Below are 18,851 nucleotides of genomic sequence, written 5' to 3'. Positions count from 1 at the left end.
GTCCAAACTTTACCGACTAAACAGATCCCCAGTGTCCCGTCTATCCATCCTTCCACCCTTTATGATTCCTCAGCCCAAGTTCTCTCTGGTATGAGCTGAGCCAAACTCTGTAATAAAGAATAGAGGGAATTTGGCGCTGGGAGGGAGGTGAAGTGGTGGCTTCTTTAGCCAAACCTTGAGCTCCCAGCCCAGGCTATGTCTCTGTTTTTGAGTTCCTATCACTGCTTTCCCCATGTGCTTCACAGGGGACACTGCTCAGAGGTGAACGAGCCTCCCTCTTTCTTTTTCCTTCTCTTCTTCTTGTGGACAGTCCAACAGGCGGTGGCCATCAGCAACAGCAAAAGACCCATGACAAGTAGCACCACTGACACCACTTTAGTCTGAGGCAAGTCATTATAGGTGTAGGTCACCCCCGTTCCTGCTACGCCGATCACTAAAGAGATTATTCCAAAGGGAAAGATGCAGCGGTACCAGGACTTCTCCATGCCTCCGGTGGCCTGCGACAGACGCTCCAGAGAGGAGAGTACCTCAGGGACTTTGGCACCACCAGCCTCCAGGGACTGACCCTCCTGCCCCGAGTTGGTCTGTGGCTGCGTTTGGCAAGCCAGGTGGCCCGTTGTACCGCCCATCCTTATAGCGTAGGCTGGTGGATCCTGAAACCTGGCTGCAGCGTTGGCCTCTTGGATCCTGTTCGTACTCAGCTCTAGCCTGAAGAAACAGAAAGAAAGGCAGAAACAGAGAGAAAGGAGAAGGAGGTCTGTATGAGACTGGAGCAGGAATAGCTGGAGCGTGTCAGATGGAGGCTTCTAAGTCAACGCTGAATTCCACTCACACTTTCCCCTTCTCTCCCTCCCTCTCTGGCTGTTTCTCTGTACACTGCCTACTGGCTCCCTGGCAGCACATTGTACACTCTGCTGAATGTGGTGGCGGGGGATATATAAGGGACCATGGGAAGGGGAGGAGCAAGGGAAAATGGGGAAGTCCAAGCGCTCGGATTGGTCTTTTTTTGTGTGACGTCAAACATTGAAGCAGGGAGAATAGGGGGTTGACGAAGCACAGGAAGGGGGAGGGGAGAAAGAGTTAACTGCTCCCTCTTTTCTTCATCTCCCCATCAATTCCTCTCAATTGCGGTCCTTTTTTTTGTTTTCCTCCAGTACAAAAGGCTCCCCTGGGGAATGCAGGAGCCTACTGCTGACTGGAAATCAGAGGAGAAAGGGGAATCCCAGATTGGACAACTACTTTCTCCATATACTTGATGGGTAAAGGGGATCACAAATGTGTCACCTCCAGTAATGGTGTTCTATTACAGCAAACAGAAATCCTACGACCGCACACACTCTCCTCCTATTATGTGCATGTAGACACCTGAAGACACTGATTTGTAGGAGGACATCAAATACTCTGTAAATACACTAATAAGCATGCCCACACGTGATAGAAACACACTAGAAAAACACAGGCAGCCCCCACTCCTCTTCCACCCACACACACTGCTGTTGCCAGTCCTTTCTGAATGGAAGGCGACCTGGTAGTAGTTAATCCCCCAGTACGCTCGTCTCTCTCTTCTATGAAAATAAAATCAATCCTCACAGCTCTCTTCTCCTCAACTTGCTTATCTCACTCCTCCACAACTGAAAAGCTACAGTTAGGGAAGGATAAATGTGTGTACAGAGTTGAATGTCTATGTTTTTACTATGGCAACATTTTATCATCTTTTTTTCTTCCCAAGCTTTTTGAAAACTGTGATATTAATATTGATTATGGCAATTTGTTGCTGAAGGGCTTTTACCTACAATTATAGGGGCAACAAATTGTGGTTTCAAGGGTTTTTAAGGATGTACATGTGCGATAAGACAACAGGCCTCTTTGACTTGCATGAAAGCTGTGTCACAGAAAATTATTTGACCTAACTTTCAGTCAATGACATCTTGATTACCTCAAGAGCAGAGATGTGGGTGAGGGACAACACAGTAACCAATAAGAATTGATTACTCTCTGAATATGTAAAACCCTAGCATGACTTCAGTTTAGCAACAGGTTTTCTCCTCGTAATTAGATCCAATGGCTCTTATAATTAATATAAATGCCAAACATGTCTCCGTCTGCACAGGACAACTGCTCCTTAGTTTAGACACTGTATTCTTTGCCTTGACAGAAAAATTCAACTTGACGGAGGAAGCTGGCTTAGAATGGCTGAATGGTGGGGAAAATCAAATAATAAACCCTAATGCAACCTAATGATGACCACACTGACTTAACGGTCTCTGCTGTGGCTCAATCTGCAGCAGAGCTGCAGATGAGGAAAAGAGGAATAAAAGAGGGGAAGTGAGGAATGTGTTTGTGAGGGGCGGGGTGGAGGAGAAAAGACATGTTCAATAGCAACGGGCATTTGAAGGAGAGAAGTGGATTTTTGGTAGCACTGTTTGGTTTCTGTGGATTTGTATTTGGACTTCAGCACTTCAGTGAACTAAGGCTTAAAAAAAGTGAGGAAGGAATGTGTACGACAAATAAAAGACTATTCAACTCTATCCCTCTCCTGCGAGAGAGTACGTGTGACATGGGAAAGAAAATGAAGCTTCTTCCATGGAAAGTAAAATTGCCTCGGATCTTCCATTATGTGACAAAAGAGGCGTGAGAAAAACGGGACAAAGGCGTGAGACATGGGTAACCTGGGCAGGGCCAGGCCATGTTGGTGGGAGTGGAAGAGCTCTGCTGGTGACAGCCAGAGCCAGGCAGCAGCTGATGTATGCAGGTCACAGGAAGGCTGAGTTGCGTAGGCACCACTCCCTCTGGGACCTGTGTGTAGTGTTGACGTGATCTCAAGGATGCTTCCCTGCCTCCTCCTTTACTCTCTTCACACACTCTGATCCAAGATTGTATGGGCGGACCAGAAGCCTGCAGCACATTGCTACAGTCCCGCACAGAAGACTTGGCTGCAATCCATGTGTGGTGAGACGCTTCTGGTGCTGGAAAAGAAGAGATCTTGAGAACATTTGAGAGTTTATTACTGATTTAAGCCAGAAGCAGTTGCTTCGGTCATTGTGCTCCTGTTGTTTTAGACACAGTTGAAGCTGAAATAGTCCACTCTCTTTTATATTTTTATTCCTCACTTCAGGGAAACATGCCATTTCCAGCTTGCAGCACGCAGAGAGACAGGCCCTCAGCGTCTTTGTGACTCAGTCGGCTTTGGGTGTGCATGTCCCTGCGTTTTGTGTGTAATTGAGGTTTGGTGCAGCAGGGCTCAAACACCCACGTCCTGCTGTGTGAACCCAGCGCCACCTGTCGCCCAGTCTGGCACAGTCCGTGCCATCCACACGTCATCTGTGGGCACGAGCCTTTTAGGCCTCTCCAAGCCCTCCTGCATCTCACATACGCCCTCACATCACATTTGTGGCAGGCAAAACCACGATTACCAATTTTCTCAGATCACAGAGGCATAGTATTGGCCCCATACGTGTTATCTTTCAGTGTATGCCACATTGTAAAAAGCCCAGCATGGAAATCAAACACTATGGTAGAGTATGGGTGTTTCTCTTGTTTCATTACTTCTTCCTGCTCACAGTGAACTGAAACATCCCATGGCTAACAAGCACAATCATTCAAACCGTGAGCTCCCCAGAAACTGTGATTTGCCAGACAGTGGGAAGACACTGGAACACATGGAGGATGAGCCTGCACTCAAGGCATCCCTGTTGCTTTCAGTGAAAGACTAAAATAGGATAAAACACCTCCATTGTTCCTTAAATCCACCCACCAGCAGGCAGACAGTCACGCAGAAAACTTCTGAAAACTAGTCTTAATTCTAGGTCACGGATTGAATCCAACTGACAATTTATTGATTGCTTTTGATGCAACAGTAATAACTAAACAACTGAGTAACAATAACCACCTGCTTGTCACTTCTTCTGCGAGTTGAGTGCCACCTGCTGGTACAGTCAGTGTTGCAAGAGCTTCAATACTGACTCCAGGTTAGGTTTTTCCATTACACATTATTCCAGATATTAAATGATATGAAGTACAATTATACAACAAAAGTTTAAATAAAATGTAATTTAAACATGAAAATAGAATTGGACCATTAGAAAAATAAAACCTAAAAGGTGTTCAAATTGAAATGTATGAAAACAAATATCCACACTGTGAAATGTATTTGCCACATGCTGATATCATGTAGTAAATGTCATATCATACAGATCAACATTTATAAATTCTTGCAGGCCAGTGAAAAACACGTGTCCCCAAATTTGGTGATTTTGAATATTTCACACAAACGAAATGAATGGTCAAGTGTTCCTTTATGGGTTGAGAACATTCTTCTGCTTCTAAAGCTAAATAAACCACTTAAAACCCCATTGTAATATCTGAAAAATGCAGAAAACGGCACTTTTTTTAGCTGATAAAAAGTTGACGGAGATGTTGGAGATGCATGATTTTCATAAGACAGCTGCAAAACTGTCACTACAGCACTTCATAGTCAGAAACATTAAAGAAAAACACTAAAAAACATTCTCCACAATAATCACCTTGATTCAAGGATAAATATACACTGAGTTACCACTTTATTAGGTACACCTGCTCAGTCTAAAGTAATCCAATATAATGGTAATATTCTTTATACTGTTCTAGTTTTATTGACAGTGTCAGATGGGTATGAGTCAACTGGTGTTGGACTGGATTGCATTATACTGAGAGGTGTTTCTAATATTTTATTTCTCTAATGTGAGTAAATGGAGGTGGATACTTTATGAACTGGTAAATCATTGTAATATGCTCTGTCGTCAGTCAGGCTCAGAGTCCAGGACTATGGCAGGGAAACGCTCCCCTCCTTCCCCCAGCAGGGAGTACATGTCTCTCAGCACAGTGACGTTGGGACATCCAGGTCCAGGTAATATAGACGAAACTTGAGGGGACAGAGTGTCCAGCAGAGCCTGTCGCACAGAAGAAGAGACTGTCAGCACATTATTTCTTGTAGTTATTGACTATTACTCAACAGAACACACAGACTGTCTGATCAATCAGTACAATTAAGTATCTGATGAACTGCTATTTTACTGTTACCTGCTCTAGGTAGATCTCCTGCTGCAACAGTGCCACCCTCATCCTCAGCTTCTCCAGCTCTCGGAGCTCTGCCTCTTTTGTGTAGGTTATAGTCAGGGGCAGGGGTGCAATCATCCCATCTCCCCACACACCATTTGCCCCAGTGGGGCAAAGACAACCTCCCTCTGGCCTCCATCGATCCCATGCTTCCCACTCTGACGGAAAATACAGTTATTTTTAGAGTGTGAGCGTGAGCAACCGTACCCTAAAACGTTTTTCTGCTCTGCTGCCTCAGCTTTAAATAGCTAGGCCCTGGCCTAGCCACGTCAGGATAGACAGCTTTAAAACCCCACCGTCACAGATCCGTCGAGGCCAAGGAAAGTACTGATCTGGCACTGAGGTTTCACTGCGGCTCTGTTTTCATTTTCCATACGCCAAGATGGAGAGGCTGCATTAGCTCGTTAGCACGCTACATTCATCACAATCATTTTTCAAATGCTGTTAAAATGCAATAAAGGATAAATACCTCTCTGGAAAATAAAACGCTCTGAAGTAAAACACATGCTGAATTGTGGATGTGAGATGCTAAATTCAACACAACGCCATATGGAGGCGTGTGGGCTAAGCAGGGAGGCAGAAATGACTGGAAACTTCTCTATCACACTGGCTTTAGCGACATACTTGTGCTGCACTGGAGCTATAACTGGTAAACATAAACAAAACTCCCTCCCTGAAGGTGATACGGTCATTTGAGTGGTGTGAATGGAAAAACTCTGGGCATTCAGCTTCGTTTTAATTGTATCCTCGGAGGTAATGGAAATGATACTATGTTACATACTGTAGGTACTGAGTGAGATACCCTGACACCCAGACATGATAATTCAAACACAGCTGGGTAATCAGAGTCACGGGGTCATGATTTATCCCCCAATGTCCTCTTTATTATGAAAGTCTGTGCTGTGGAATAAAAAACATTTTTTTCTGCTCTTGGCCACCTTCATATAACCAAAATCAGGTTGACATGTAATTCTTTAAGGAGGGCATGCATGGTTTGAAAAAAAGTTATGTTATGGTGAAACTGGACTATATCCTACCTCGTTTCGCTTGGTCTGCAAAGCTGTGGAGCTCTGCTGCTGTCATCAGCAACCTTTCAAGTGTTAGATAGGAGTCACACTTCCCACCTGTATAGAAATACATAACAAAAAAAAGATAGATTTTCACTGGCAACATTATTACAGGAGCTTGTAGAGTTGTATAGTTTAATTGCACAGTGTTAATTAGTCTCATGTTTGCTCATTCCAGGGTCCTGAGCATTGCTGCCAGAGGAAAGGCTCAACACTGCCAACTCCTTATGCAGTTTCCTCCCAAATTATCATCTTCTCACCCACACACTTGTGTCATCAATCTCCTTAATTTCTCCGCATTCCTCCACTCCTAATTGTACGTGTTGGCATGTGTGTAATTCTGTCCAGGCTTTTACCCAGCTGTGTGGCTGCTTCTGGGGTCTGTTTGGCCAGGAGCTCCTTTGTCTGGCAGTGCTGAGTGAGGTTGTTCCCTTGGCGAGTCAGTCTGTCGACCAGAGCCCTGGTCTGATCTGGGCTGCCACACGGCCAATCCTTGGGGAACTAGAGGGGTCAGAGAGACAGGGTCAAAGACGACGTGCTTGGTATTGGACTGCTTAGAGGAATGAAAGTGTATTAATCAAATATGTTCAACATATTAATTTCTTATAGCTAGGCAATGGGAATAAGTGGAATTCTATCTAACTTAACTGTGACACTAGAGTATATTTCCAAACTCATTACATGGAACATGGAAAACATGTCTGAGGCTTCCCAGCCCATTTTGACGAGCTTCACAGAAAAAGGAAGGATACCGTAGCTCTCATTCTCTCCATGAAGTGACTCCTCCCAGGCACAGGTTTCCTTTGTAGGGCAACAACTTTGTCCCATAACCTAAAGATAACGCAGAGAAGGAAACTTAGTGTCAAAACAGAAACTGTGGAATCAGTTGTACATTTTTCACTAAATTAACAGACTGATTTTGGTCACCTGTTTTGCTTGCTCTTTAGAGATTTCCACTTTGCTGTTTGATCAGAAGCTGGCCTGCCACGAAGCAAAGGCAAACAGAATGATTATAATAGCACATAAAAAAATGTTTACCCCCTATCTTCATGATGCAATTGTGTAAAAACATACCCATTCTGTCGAGGTAAACTGTGAGCAGCAGACTCCTCTGTATGTGAAACAGGCACTGTGGTAGTTGAAGAAGGTGTGGAGATAGCTGCAGCTTTGCCACTCAGCATGCTGCTTCTAACAGTCTTGTTTTCAGAGGGGAGGGCTGAAGTTTGTAACTGACCCTGATCAAGAGAACCAGATGCTGAGACAGCCTGCTGTGATTTCCTTGCTGCGTGCTGATGCACAATCCCAGCTGAAGAGACAGGACAGTTCTGCATTATGTTTCTATTAGTTGTGGTCTTGCTCTGTCCAGGATTGTAGCTAGCAGAAGGTTTTAATCCCAGTGTGGAGGATACTGATGTACCAGGCTTATTGTGCTTTTTTCTGTCAAGACTGGCAGATTTAGAGGTTGATCTGGTGGTGGTCTGATTTCCTTTAGAAGCTGCAGATGCCTGCATTCCCTCTTTGGATGTGACTGTAGTGCCGGTTTCCTTTCGAGGTGCAGATTGTTTGTTTCTGTCAGGGTCTTTTTTAGAAGGTCCTGAGCCAGTGCGGACACGAAGGGCTTTCTCCAGGGCTCGCTCCAGCAATTCTATATCTTCTTTCTCACCTGGTGAGGTATCTGCGTCAGATGATAGCAGCATGCAAACGTTATTCTACAATTTAACCTGAAAGTCTCTTTAGATACATGATCTCCTTTACAAGTGAGACCAGCAGCACAGAATAGTTACCATGTAAGCATTTAAGAACACTCCTAGTTAATTAAACATTCACAAATAGTACAATTAAAAAAGGAGAGAAGTGTGACTATTTAAAAGATGCAAAGTCATAATTATAGAGCGAGGGACAACACATGAAAAATTGCCTTCAAGGCTAACTCATTAAGAGTTTTTTCCCCTTTTGATCAGTGAGCATTGTCCCTGACAAATAAACTCATAATTTTCTTTAATTACCTGTAGCAGCATCATCTGCACAGTCTGACTCCTCAGAGCCCGTCTGTGATTGTGGGGTTCTGCGAGGAAAGACTTAATGTGACTAAACACTCATATTAATCAAGAGGAGCATAATTAAACAAACTTTAGGCATTAATACTATATAATTTATAACAAATCATATTTGCACAACCTACAATTTAAAAATGTGGCTTTCAGGCTTAACAAGCAAAGTCCAAGTTGCAATTATGTTGGATGAGAGTGGGTTTTTTTTAAGGCAGATATCAATTTGAGAGGGTTTAAGAGTCCTATGTAACGACAAATAGGTCGGTACAAATGTTTTTAACATAAACACATAATATAAGCAATCAATTTTGATAATGATACTGTAAATTGAGTTATTAAAGAACTGTGACCAAGATATGTACTGAGTTGGAGACTATAAAGTTGAAAACAGAATACTTTCATTGGTCTCTGGTGGATATAACTATGCAATAGTGATTCATATTAGCCAATAATATAGACAGATATATAATTAGAAGATATTTATCACTGAAGGTAGAGTTAATCACATATCTGTCTTCATGTCTATGCAGTACATCTTGCACATGCACTAACTTTTGTCCCTGTGCTTTTCAGTGGAGGAAGGGAGTGCTGGAAAAGGCACTGCTGGGATTCGAACCCAGGATCTCCTGTTTACTAGACAGGCGCTTTAACCAACTAAGCCACAGCGCCGGATGGGTGCCATTACACAACGAGGTTCAACTTATCGACGCTGATAATAGAGATACTAAGCTACTGATCTGACAAATACTGCATAAATCCGCCATTATTTATTTATTATTTATCTTTGTGACTTCAATGAATGTTTCAGAGAACATTAACCCCGGTGAATATAAGAGGTATAATACATAAGACACACACAAACTGAGGCTAAGAGAACATATAATCAAACATCTGCATCTATTAACTATGTATTTTGCATGCACATATAACGTTACGTAAACTTGCATATGAAACGTATACAAATAATTGTTATTTTCTTTTTTTCTGTGATATGATTGTTTGGTAGTTGCAAACTTATGGTTTGTTTATTATAAATGAGAATCTGGCGACACAAGATAAGTGAGCACGGTGTGGTTAATGACTCAGATGTACAGTACTTACAAGGTGTGTAACATGTCTCTGTAGAGTTGAATACTGGCATTAATCTTGGCTTGTTCAGCTTTGCATGTCTTGATAGCTTGCTCAACCATGGACAGCAAAGACATGCTTGTGTCTGGATGTCGCAGTGAGGTGACTTTAATGCTCCGTCGTGACAAGACGCAGGAAGCGGTTAACTAACTGTTAAACTACTGGTTTAAAACTGGTAAAAAACAGGAAATGCCAATTTGTCAAAAAAAAGTGCGGAGTACCTCGTTGGTTGACATCTTTCCATAAAAAAAAGGTTTAACGCTAGCTTATTCGTACTGACCCGCGAATTCAGACTTAACGGATGCGGAAGTCACATTTCTCCTTTTCTCGATGGGAAAAAAGTGAAGCAATGTGCATATGTTCAAGAGTCTATCATCGCCATCGACACTCGACTAACATCTGTCAACAAATAAATACTGTACTTGTTATAATTAGCTAGTTAAACCAGGAAAAACCAAGAAACTTTGTAACATTTCCCACAAGTTCTCACTTCTCGCGAGAAGTGTCGTGGCTACCAGGGACGCTGCTCCTTCATGTTGCCACAACATGGCTAGAAAGAAAAGGCTCATTTGTGTTATAAGTTCTGTGTGTGTGTGTGTGTGTGTGTGTGGTACGTAGATTTTAGTCTGTATGAACTGTGCAACTATTTTACAAATTCCGTGGCACTGTTACCACCAGAGGGAAGGATGAGAATCAAAGCAATACATCTATTCTGCTTGCACCTTTTATTAATCAGGTCCTGCTCCTACACTGTACTCATAATGTGTCACAAGATGTGAATTACCAGTTGCAAATCATAACTCTAAAGAGCAGCTTACCAATTTCATAACATTACATTTTGTAATTATGTTCCCAAGTTGCCTATTTACATTTACAGTTTTGTACAATTGCTGTCCCCGTAGTAAACATTCATCAAGAGAAACATTCAGGAATAGCAATGAGAGTGGCTAGGATCAGTGCTTCCCAAAGCTTTTCTGTCATGACCCCAATATTTAACAATACCGGGGAAACTTGTAACAAAAGGAGCCAAGTTGAATTTTATGAACTGCATGTTTCTTTTCATGACCTAAATTTGCTCAGACTGCCAGAGGTTTGAAGGCACAAGGCTCTCCTTCTTGAATCTTGATAGTCTTTTCTTCATTGATCCCAAACGAATCCGATTCGTACACTTTTTTCACAGCAGACAACTCGTTGCAAGAAAAGCACAGGTGGAATAAATAACCTTAACGGTGTTGCAGTCCAGCAATTATTGCAATTTTATGATACAACATTTTACCCCGTGGTCATGTGTAGCAAAACAGACACTTCGATGTTTCATTTGTCTTCAGGCTCAATGCGTTTCTTCTGTATTCTTGTCTCTTTTTGATCTTGTAGCTTTTGTGCTGCTTTGATGTTTCCATCATCATTCTCACATTTATTCTGCTCAGCTGATTGCCATGATGTGATCTGAAGCATTAGATCCCAGGTGGCATGTCAAAGAGTGGTATGGTGATATGGACCTCCTGCTGCATTTCCTATGAGAAGTGTTTATGTGAGTGTTTTTGATGCCACATTTGAAAGCCATCCAATCCAATCAGCATACTGAAATCACATATGGGGTCCTCAGCAGAGCAGAGTGACAAACAAAACAAAACTAACAAAATATAGACAAAGAATCATTCAGTGATCATGATTATCAAACATGCACCTTATTTTGTGAGGTTCTCATCTATAAATGGGCAAATTAGCATCCAAGAGGATATGAATTTTGCCAATCCTTCCCCCATCTGCGATTTTAGAACAAAGTCCCCCTTCTTCTCTTATTGAACTGCATCAGTGGCACAGAAACACTTCCCAAAGCAATTTAATGTAATGGCAACAGCTTGCTGGCACCATTGGAGGGAAGTGAATCATCTTGTTAGCTCATCTTTCCCCCCACCAGCCTCCTGTGGCTCAGTAGCAGAGTGAGGGGGGCACTCAGCTGCCCCGCCAACCAAGCATCTGACACTGCAGCCGGCTGCCAGACTAATATCAGGCACTGACAGTCACAAACACATACACTTTTTCTCCCCCATATGCATACGCGTACACACAGATACAAGCGCATAACATACACGTAGGCTTTCAAATACACCCTGCATACAATCATACACTGATGGACAAATCTGCTCAGCGAAACAAACAACCACCTCGTACATAATTCATGAACAGCATGCATGAATCATATGTACACAAAAACATCGCAAAATCACTATTAAACTATGATCTGTAATTGGCAGAGTACCCCAACAGCATGTTGTAAACAAGATAACATGAAGGAAAGTTGTTTTGTTTGTCCCAGAGGGACAGACCAACATGTTTCGGTTCAACAGTGGAAAGATTCTGGTTGCCTCTGTGTTCGGGGATGGCTCAGGACAAACACCTGTTAATCTGGAAGCACTCATTGTAATTACACAGTACACTCTGTGCAGATAGTGGACTATCCATTACAATGATGTGCCCTGGCCCAGCTCTGCCCCCTTTCACCTCTCCAAATCTCAATGTAGAAAACACAAGTTGTTGGTTCAAACCTAATATATAGGGCAAACATTTGTATAACTGAGTCTTACAAGTTGGCTTCATAGTAGTGCGTCTAAGAATTTCTGAAGAGGTTGTGAGTAGACAGTCTTTTATTCAGAACAATTCAGGTGTGTTGACAGACATGTCTCTACGGGAGTGTCCACAAGCAAGAGAGTCAATCTGTCAGAGCTTTAAATTTGTTGACGTTGTGCTTAGGTAGCCCTTTGGAAAGGAGGAAAGAGAGGAGAGACTGACCCAGGGTCACTTTATACTCACACTCCACTAAATAAGAATTTATGAGCTGATTTAACGGCACTGCAATAAACACCATCATAACAGAGATAATTGCATGATAAAACTCATATTGTTATGTGGTTATGTAAGAATTATCACTTTTTAATCACTTTGTTTGGCCTTAGGGTAATTTGTTTGATAGCACAGATTAAGACACTTATCATGGGGGAGAAATTAGGAATACTTCATTTCCTTTTTCCAGATTTGCTACTGAGCTGAGTAAACTGTGGTGCTATCAATTTAAAAGGCACTTTCAAGAATGACACTCATGCATAATATAAGCAAACACAATTTATGTACTTCCAGTATAAAACATAACTTAAACAGCAACTATAGATAAGCCAAAAGATTTGATTGGGCTTTTTGATCTGTATGTCAAACTGTTAAACCATGGTATTTGCTGGGTGGGAATGCCACCTTGTGGTTATTCTCTTCTGGCCTGCTGATGTGGTCTTTGATCTTTGTCTTGCTGATGATATCTGGTGTTTTGGTGACACATGAACCCCTAAATCAAATTTGTGTTATTTACTTGTATTTGTTATTGAGTCGATGGTCGATGTTGTGATCAAACACAGGGAACTGTGAGAGAAAGTTGGATTCCTTGTACTTCCCCTTCTTTCCGCTCTTCACTGTGGCCTTGCTGTTTGTTATCTTCACCCTTTAACTCCAACATCCTCCCTGCACTCAACAGATACACAGACCTCCATGCTCTCACACTTGTCAAACCATTCTTTAACGAACCAACAGATCTTATTATCAACTGTGTTAAAAAAGAAATACCATGACAATAATAGCAATTGATACAATTATTATGATTAGTACTACTAGTAGTATTATCAGTAGAAGTAGTGGAAGAATCCAAGTATAATCAACAAATAAATTGTGATATTATTGTATCAGTAAGACTTTATTAATCCCAAGGAGGGAATTCAGAAGCTACCCAGCAGTATATAAAGTAATATATATGTATAATTATATAAATATGATCAAATTAACCCCACATTTATCAGCTGCAATATTAAAGTGATGTACACATTAATGCAACACTAATCATAATCCAATTATATAATATACAGTATTGTGAAATGGGGTATTCTGCAAAATAAATTGCCTACTTTTGCTTTTGGTAATTTAAGCATATTCTGATGCTTATGCTTTTCTACACTGTGGTACTTTTACTTAAAAGTAAAAAGATCTGAGTACTTCTTCCACCACTGAGTGGCAGTAGTAATAGTACTAGTACCAGCAGTGGTAGTTGTAGCAGCAGCAGTAGTAGTTGTATAAAAACTACAACTTTAACAACTTTGCGTCCACAGCACTTCCTGTGGTGAAGCACCTGACTGCGAGCAGCCGGGTGGGGGCGGAGTTGGACGTGCAGTTCCGTCCTGGATCTCCAGCCTGATTTGTAGTGAACCGGACCGTCTGCAGAGTGGTGTGGTGAAGGTTCGTAATGTCAAAATGATACCAAAGCCTTCTAACACGTTAATATTGATGTGATAGATGAATAAACGTGTCGACCCTGCCATGTTATGTAACGCTACGTCAAATCTTAAGTTTGTTAGCTATTTGAAATGCTAGCTGGCTGTTAGCTAACTTAGCTAGCGACGTCCAGTAAAGTTAGCTGTTGATGTCAAAATGATGCTCCTAGCAAGTTAGAGGACGTTACCGTCAGGTGTAACAAGCAAGACGTTTATTCGTATCTCGATGAAAGGTGTATTTCTGATAACAGTGAGCGCCTGAACTGATGTAAATCACTTAAAACAACTCGCCTCATACAACACCAGCTAGCCCTCTACTAGTTGTTCTTTGAGACTTCTGGTAAACGCCAGAAGGCCTGCGCTGTGTTGTGTGAGCTGCTTTTTTGTGTGTGGCTGTGTTCATGTAGTTCAAGCCTGGGTGTTGTTTGAAGCAGCCTCTCCTATGTAAACCAAGCCACCTCCTGTCAGACTGTATCAGCTTTCACTCTCGCATTGCCTTATCTTCCTCCCAGAGTAAATAAGGTCAAAGGCTTAAAGCAGCTGAATAAACTGGCAGAAGGCATCATTCCTTTGACCATCATCTCAGGGACAACAGCTGCAGTGAATAGGAGCCGCGGTGATACCTTTTTCCTGATTAGACCTTGGCTAAGGGTTAATAGATCCTGTAATTGAATTTACCCTGCTTGTCTATCTGTTATTCGTGGCTAGAAGCACTGAATTTCCTTGACATCTTAAGTGTTTCAAAGGATTGTGGTGTTGGTAGTGGTTGAGTAATTTTGCAGAGAAAAAGTAAGAGGAACATTGTTAACAGCCTTAATTTGATGAATATAAACCTGATGACTGTAATGAGCAAGTAACTGTGGTTGTGTTTGGTGAACGTTCATGTTCTGTGGCCTTTCTCTCTGACTCTGGACACGTAATTAATAATGTAAAATATAGTATGTGTGTTACTCTTGTGTATTGTTATTGTTTATATACAGACCTCTACAGCCGCAGGGAACACTGGAGCCTGACATTGTTCCCTTGTTTATTCTGAAAAGCAGTTACGCAATCTTGGCTTAAGGGACACTTTTAGACAGCAGTAACTAATATAGGTCACAGTAATGATATATGATACAATCTTACAGAAGTTACTGTTGTATATGCTTTGATCAAAAGCAATACACTTTTTTCAAGATTCAGTAACATATGTGCAATGGGGTATCGTATTCTGCACAGATTGTAAAGCCTCCTGAGGCAAATTTGTGATATTGGGCTATACAAATAAAATGGACTTAATTGACGTAAATGTGACTGATGCCATATCATTTGAATGTGAATATAATTCTTCTTTGATGTCTTTCACTGATTGTAGGGTGAACTAACTGGCAGACAGGAACACACCACTAATGTCAGCAGAGAAGATGGAGACAACTACGAGTGTGTCCAATGGAGCAGGACCTGTATGTGAGGAGAAAGAAGACAACCCCAGGTGTAACATCATTATCTTTAAAACAGTGAACTGAGATGACAAAATAATCATCTTGTTGTGGTTCTGGCAAACACACATTATACTGCTCTGTTTCTGTTTTCTTTCCCCAGTCCTGAGGATCTGTCTGAGATGCTGGCAGCAGGGACCAAAGAGGTTCATGAAAAGGCTGAGAACACCCAGTTTGTGAAAGATTTCCTCAGGGGACGCATTCGCAAAGAGCTCTTCAAGGTCAGTCTGAAGAAAATCAGGGATACATTTTAACAATACTTTAACAAACAAAATGAGTGAATAAATGTAATAAACATGTAGGTAAGAGAAAGAAGCAAAATAACTTTTCTTTCTTGCTTCCCCAGCTTGGTGCTGTGGCACTCTACTATACTTATACAGCCATGGAGGAGGAGATTGAAAGGAACAAAGACCACCCCCACTTTGCTCCTCTGTATTTTCCTGCAGAGCTGCATCGCCATGAGCCCCTGGCCCGTGACCTTGAGTACTTTTACGGCCCTGACTGGCGGAGCAAGGTCAGCTGCTCCCAGGCCACCCAACGCTATGTGGACCGTATTCATGAAGTAGGGCAGGAGGACCCAGTGCTGCTGGTGGCCCACGCCTACACTCGCTACATGGGGGACCTGTCCGGGGGCCAGGTGCTGAAGAAGGTGGCGCAGAGAGCCATGAAGCTGCCGCCCACAGGCGAGGGCCTGGAATTCTATCAGTTTGATGCCATCCATAGTGCCAAAGCTTTCAAGCAGCTGTACCGTAGTCGGATGAACGAGCTGGAACTGGACGTGGAAACAAAGAAGAGGCTGGTAGACGAGGCTGTCAAGGCCTTCCAGTTCAACATGGAGGTAAGAGGCCAGGGAGTAGGAATGGAGGTGGGAGAGACAGAGAAAAGAAGAGATGGAAGCTATGTTTGGAAACACTAGTGGGCGATCTGCTCCCTGGTGGTGATGGTGAAGCAGTTAAATTAGGATTACAGAAGCCGTGTGCTCCTTGTGCCTGTTTTGATCCTTTACTGAATTTTTAAGAAGGTATTGTGTTTATTACTGAAGTCATCAGTGCCATACCCTTTATACCATTGTAAGTATATCTGTGTATTTTGGGCAGTGTTTATGAGGTCTGCTTTCTGGCAGTATTGAATTTTTATATGATATAGATGATGATACTAGGTGTTTACTTTGCTGGATTAGCCAAAAACACACATTTCTGTCTGGTTATTTCATCCATGAACAATTTCAGGAATACAGAGTAAGCAGCAAGCTTGATAACCTTACATTCTGTATGTTTGTGCTGGCAGGTGTTTGAGGAGTTGGAGGAGATCGGTAAAACCATCCAGGAGGATGTTTTAGATGCTGGCATGCCCGTCCATGGAGCAATGGGTGGAGACATCAGCAAGTGTCCCTACTATGCTGCCAAAACAGGTATGCTTTTATACTTTTCTCTGAATAAATTAATGACATTAAACCTGTGATAAAGCTTTTAGAAAGCTATCATGAGGATCTAGTTTAAGTTTGTTTTCTGCTTTTTGTGCTCCCTCTGTGTCACAGCGGCATCAGGTGGAACAGCATACGCCTGTCAGCTCGCCATGGCTGTACTCCGACACCCTACAGGACAGGTGCTGTTTGCTACTTGGTTTGCTGCTCTGGCTGGATTGGCTGCGTGGTATCTGATGTGATCAAGCCGTCACTCTGTCACTCTGCTGCTGTGAGAGAGAGAGGGGAGAAACATAGAAGGAAAGACAAACTGTGGACCATTTCATAGTTTCATACAAACACTCTGAACGGGTCCAAGTTTATTTAATGTTACATGTTTGCTAATAGCTGAAATGAACTTGGATCTGTTTCTAATCGGTGGAATTCCAATGAAATGATCTATAGGACCATTAGGACTCCATCCATCCATCCATCCATCCATCCATCCATCCATCCATCAATCAATCAACCTACACCTTATTACAGTTTCTCTTTCTGTCTTTTTATTTCTCTACCTTCTTTGGACTATCCCTCCATCCTGTGTCCTTCCACTGTGTTTGGTAGTATTTACCTTCTGTAGCTGTTTTCTGATTTTGTCATGGAAGCACACATTGTGAAAATTAGTTGTGATAAATTTCTCATTTTCTCCCAATTTTAAATGAAACTGCCAGATTGACAGAGCTTGGTGACTTTTAGATGCCGCCTATACAGTGAAACATTCATTAATAACGACGAATGGATTATCAATATTGATTCACGCTGAGCTTAGTAAAAACATGTTAAAACATACTATGCGCATGTTATGCATGAGTACAATAGTACAGTAGGTTCTTTGCTGAGCAGTCTGCTGTGTTGGTTGTTAATGAGGCCTTGGTGTTTTGGCATTAAAATATAATAATTAGACGGAGGACAGGAAGTAATGTATGAGTTAATTATGCAGTGAACAGTGGTTTATTTTTAAATGTAGATTTAGAAAATGTCTCCTTTTATACTGCATTTTTTTATTTCAACACATTGATTGCAGTTCCAAACATAATGAAAACACAGTGAGACAGGTGATAGGAATCAAAAGCTTTTTTTTATTTCTCAAAATATAGCACACCTACACTTTGACAAGTGTATGATTAAATAATATCTTTCAGAATATACCAGACATTTTAATCTCTACTGATGCATGTTCAAACGTACTATTTGTCTGTTTCAGAATAGGGCATCTTGTATTTCTAAAAAAACAAACAAACTGCCTGTAAATGCAGAGCTTAACTATCCAAAATGAATGACTTGATGATTCAGTTTTACCTGCCGCAGGAGCCTATATTAGGACAAAGGTGTTAACGGAGGTGATTTAAAAGGAAAGTGTCTTTTTATAATATTAATGGTTTGTCTACATCCTCGTAATAGACATGTAGTTCATCTACATGAAGGCTAAATGAGTCTGAGTGTTGTGGTTTATTATGAACTACTTCAGGTTTGGTACTTATATATAGGTAGGTCATTTAACAGCTCGGCTCTTGGTATGCATCATCACTGAGACTGTAATCATTATTCATATGTTCATACTGTAGTACTGTAGTGCACAACATAGATAAGGAGGAATATTTTGTGCTGTGTGTACTGTAATGCAGTGTAATTGCACTGTTTTGCGATTTGAAGTTAAATATTTATCCTGACACTGTAAATACATTTAATTAACTTTGCTTTATCTTTCCAAGCAGTTTTTGTTTTGTTCCTTTGCTTGGATTTGTTGGACACGGAGTACCAAAGGAAACCTGCTGATAACATGTCAACCAGGTTCCTGTGCTGTTTTTTATTTGCACAACACATTCACATATAAATGGATGTACAGTATTCCTTCATTAGCACACCTTCATTCAGGGTAACGGCTGTAGTGCAGCGCTGTGATCAGACAGGCCAACCTACGTGTTGAGATGTTTTGTATTTGAGTGTCTCAGGTTCATGTTGCAGTCAGATGGCAATATGATGCACAGCATATGGAGGAGTAATACGGAGACAGCCCTAATATACTCCTGTCGTTCAATGTCCAAGTGTTATTTCATGTTTTTGATGCTAGTGTGATGTGTCAAAATGCTACAGTATTTTTGGACGTATTGAAGGGACGCTTACTCGAATCTCAGGAGTTCAAGTAGTTTTGAGTGGGATGCATGACTAATTCATGTTGATTTTGAATTCTCTTGCGTTTTCATTAACTCTGCTCTTAATCCCTTTGTGTATCTAACCGGACAAAGCTTTATTAGTGACTG

The 18,851-nt window shown here is 41.7% G+C and overlaps 3 protein-coding genes and 1 non-coding gene across 4 annotated transcripts; 1 reads left to right on the top strand and 3 right to left on the bottom strand.

Annotated features, from left to right (window-relative positions):
• Nucleotides 1-239: 239 nt before the first annotated feature.
• Nucleotides 240-629, bottom strand: LOC139300828 (transmembrane protein 100). Its single transcript, XM_070924025.1, has one exon. The coding sequence runs from the start codon at nucleotides 627-629 to the stop codon at nucleotides 240-242; it is 390 nt and encodes a 129-aa protein (XP_070780126.1).
• Nucleotides 630-3,796: 3,167 nt separating this feature from the next.
• Nucleotides 3,797-9,465, bottom strand: LOC139300560 (tubulin epsilon and delta complex protein 2). The gene is made up of 10 exons (XM_070923704.1): nucleotides 9,314-9,465; nucleotides 8,168-8,226; nucleotides 7,579-7,836; nucleotides 7,236-7,467; nucleotides 7,089-7,142; nucleotides 6,914-6,992; nucleotides 6,518-6,662; nucleotides 6,132-6,218; nucleotides 5,059-5,252; nucleotides 3,797-4,928 (listed from the first exon to the last, which is right to left on the bottom strand). The coding sequence occupies exons 1-10, from the start codon at nucleotides 9,415-9,417 to the stop codon at nucleotides 4,779-4,781; spliced, it is 1,362 nt and encodes a 453-aa protein (XP_070779805.1). The 5' UTR covers nucleotides 9,418-9,465; the 3' UTR covers nucleotides 3,797-4,778.
• trnat-agu (transfer RNA threonine (anticodon AGU)) lies at nucleotides 8,808-8,881 on the bottom strand. Its single transcript has one exon. It is a non-coding gene; the product is annotated as a tRNA-Thr (tRNA).
• A 4,099-nt stretch (nucleotides 9,466-13,564) lies between the features above and the next one.
• Nucleotides 13,565-17,534, top strand: hmox2b (heme oxygenase 2b). The gene is made up of 6 exons (XM_070922492.1): nucleotides 13,565-13,615; nucleotides 15,005-15,121; nucleotides 15,232-15,349; nucleotides 15,475-15,966; nucleotides 16,416-16,539; nucleotides 16,666-17,534. The coding sequence occupies exons 2-6, from the start codon at nucleotides 15,039-15,041 to the stop codon at nucleotides 16,791-16,793; spliced, it is 945 nt and encodes a 314-aa protein (XP_070778593.1). The 5' UTR covers nucleotides 13,565-13,615; nucleotides 15,005-15,038; the 3' UTR covers nucleotides 16,794-17,534.
• Nucleotides 17,535-18,851: the final 1,317 nt, after the last annotated feature.

Source organism: Enoplosus armatus, chromosome 17 (genome assembly GCF_043641665.1).
Source record: "Enoplosus armatus isolate fEnoArm2 chromosome 17, fEnoArm2.hap1, whole genome shotgun sequence".
NCBI lineage: Eukaryota > Metazoa > Chordata > Actinopteri > Centrarchiformes > Enoplosidae > Enoplosus > Enoplosus armatus.
Note: the sequence above shows the minus strand (reverse complement) of the source record. Positions and strands in the feature narration are given on the sequence as shown.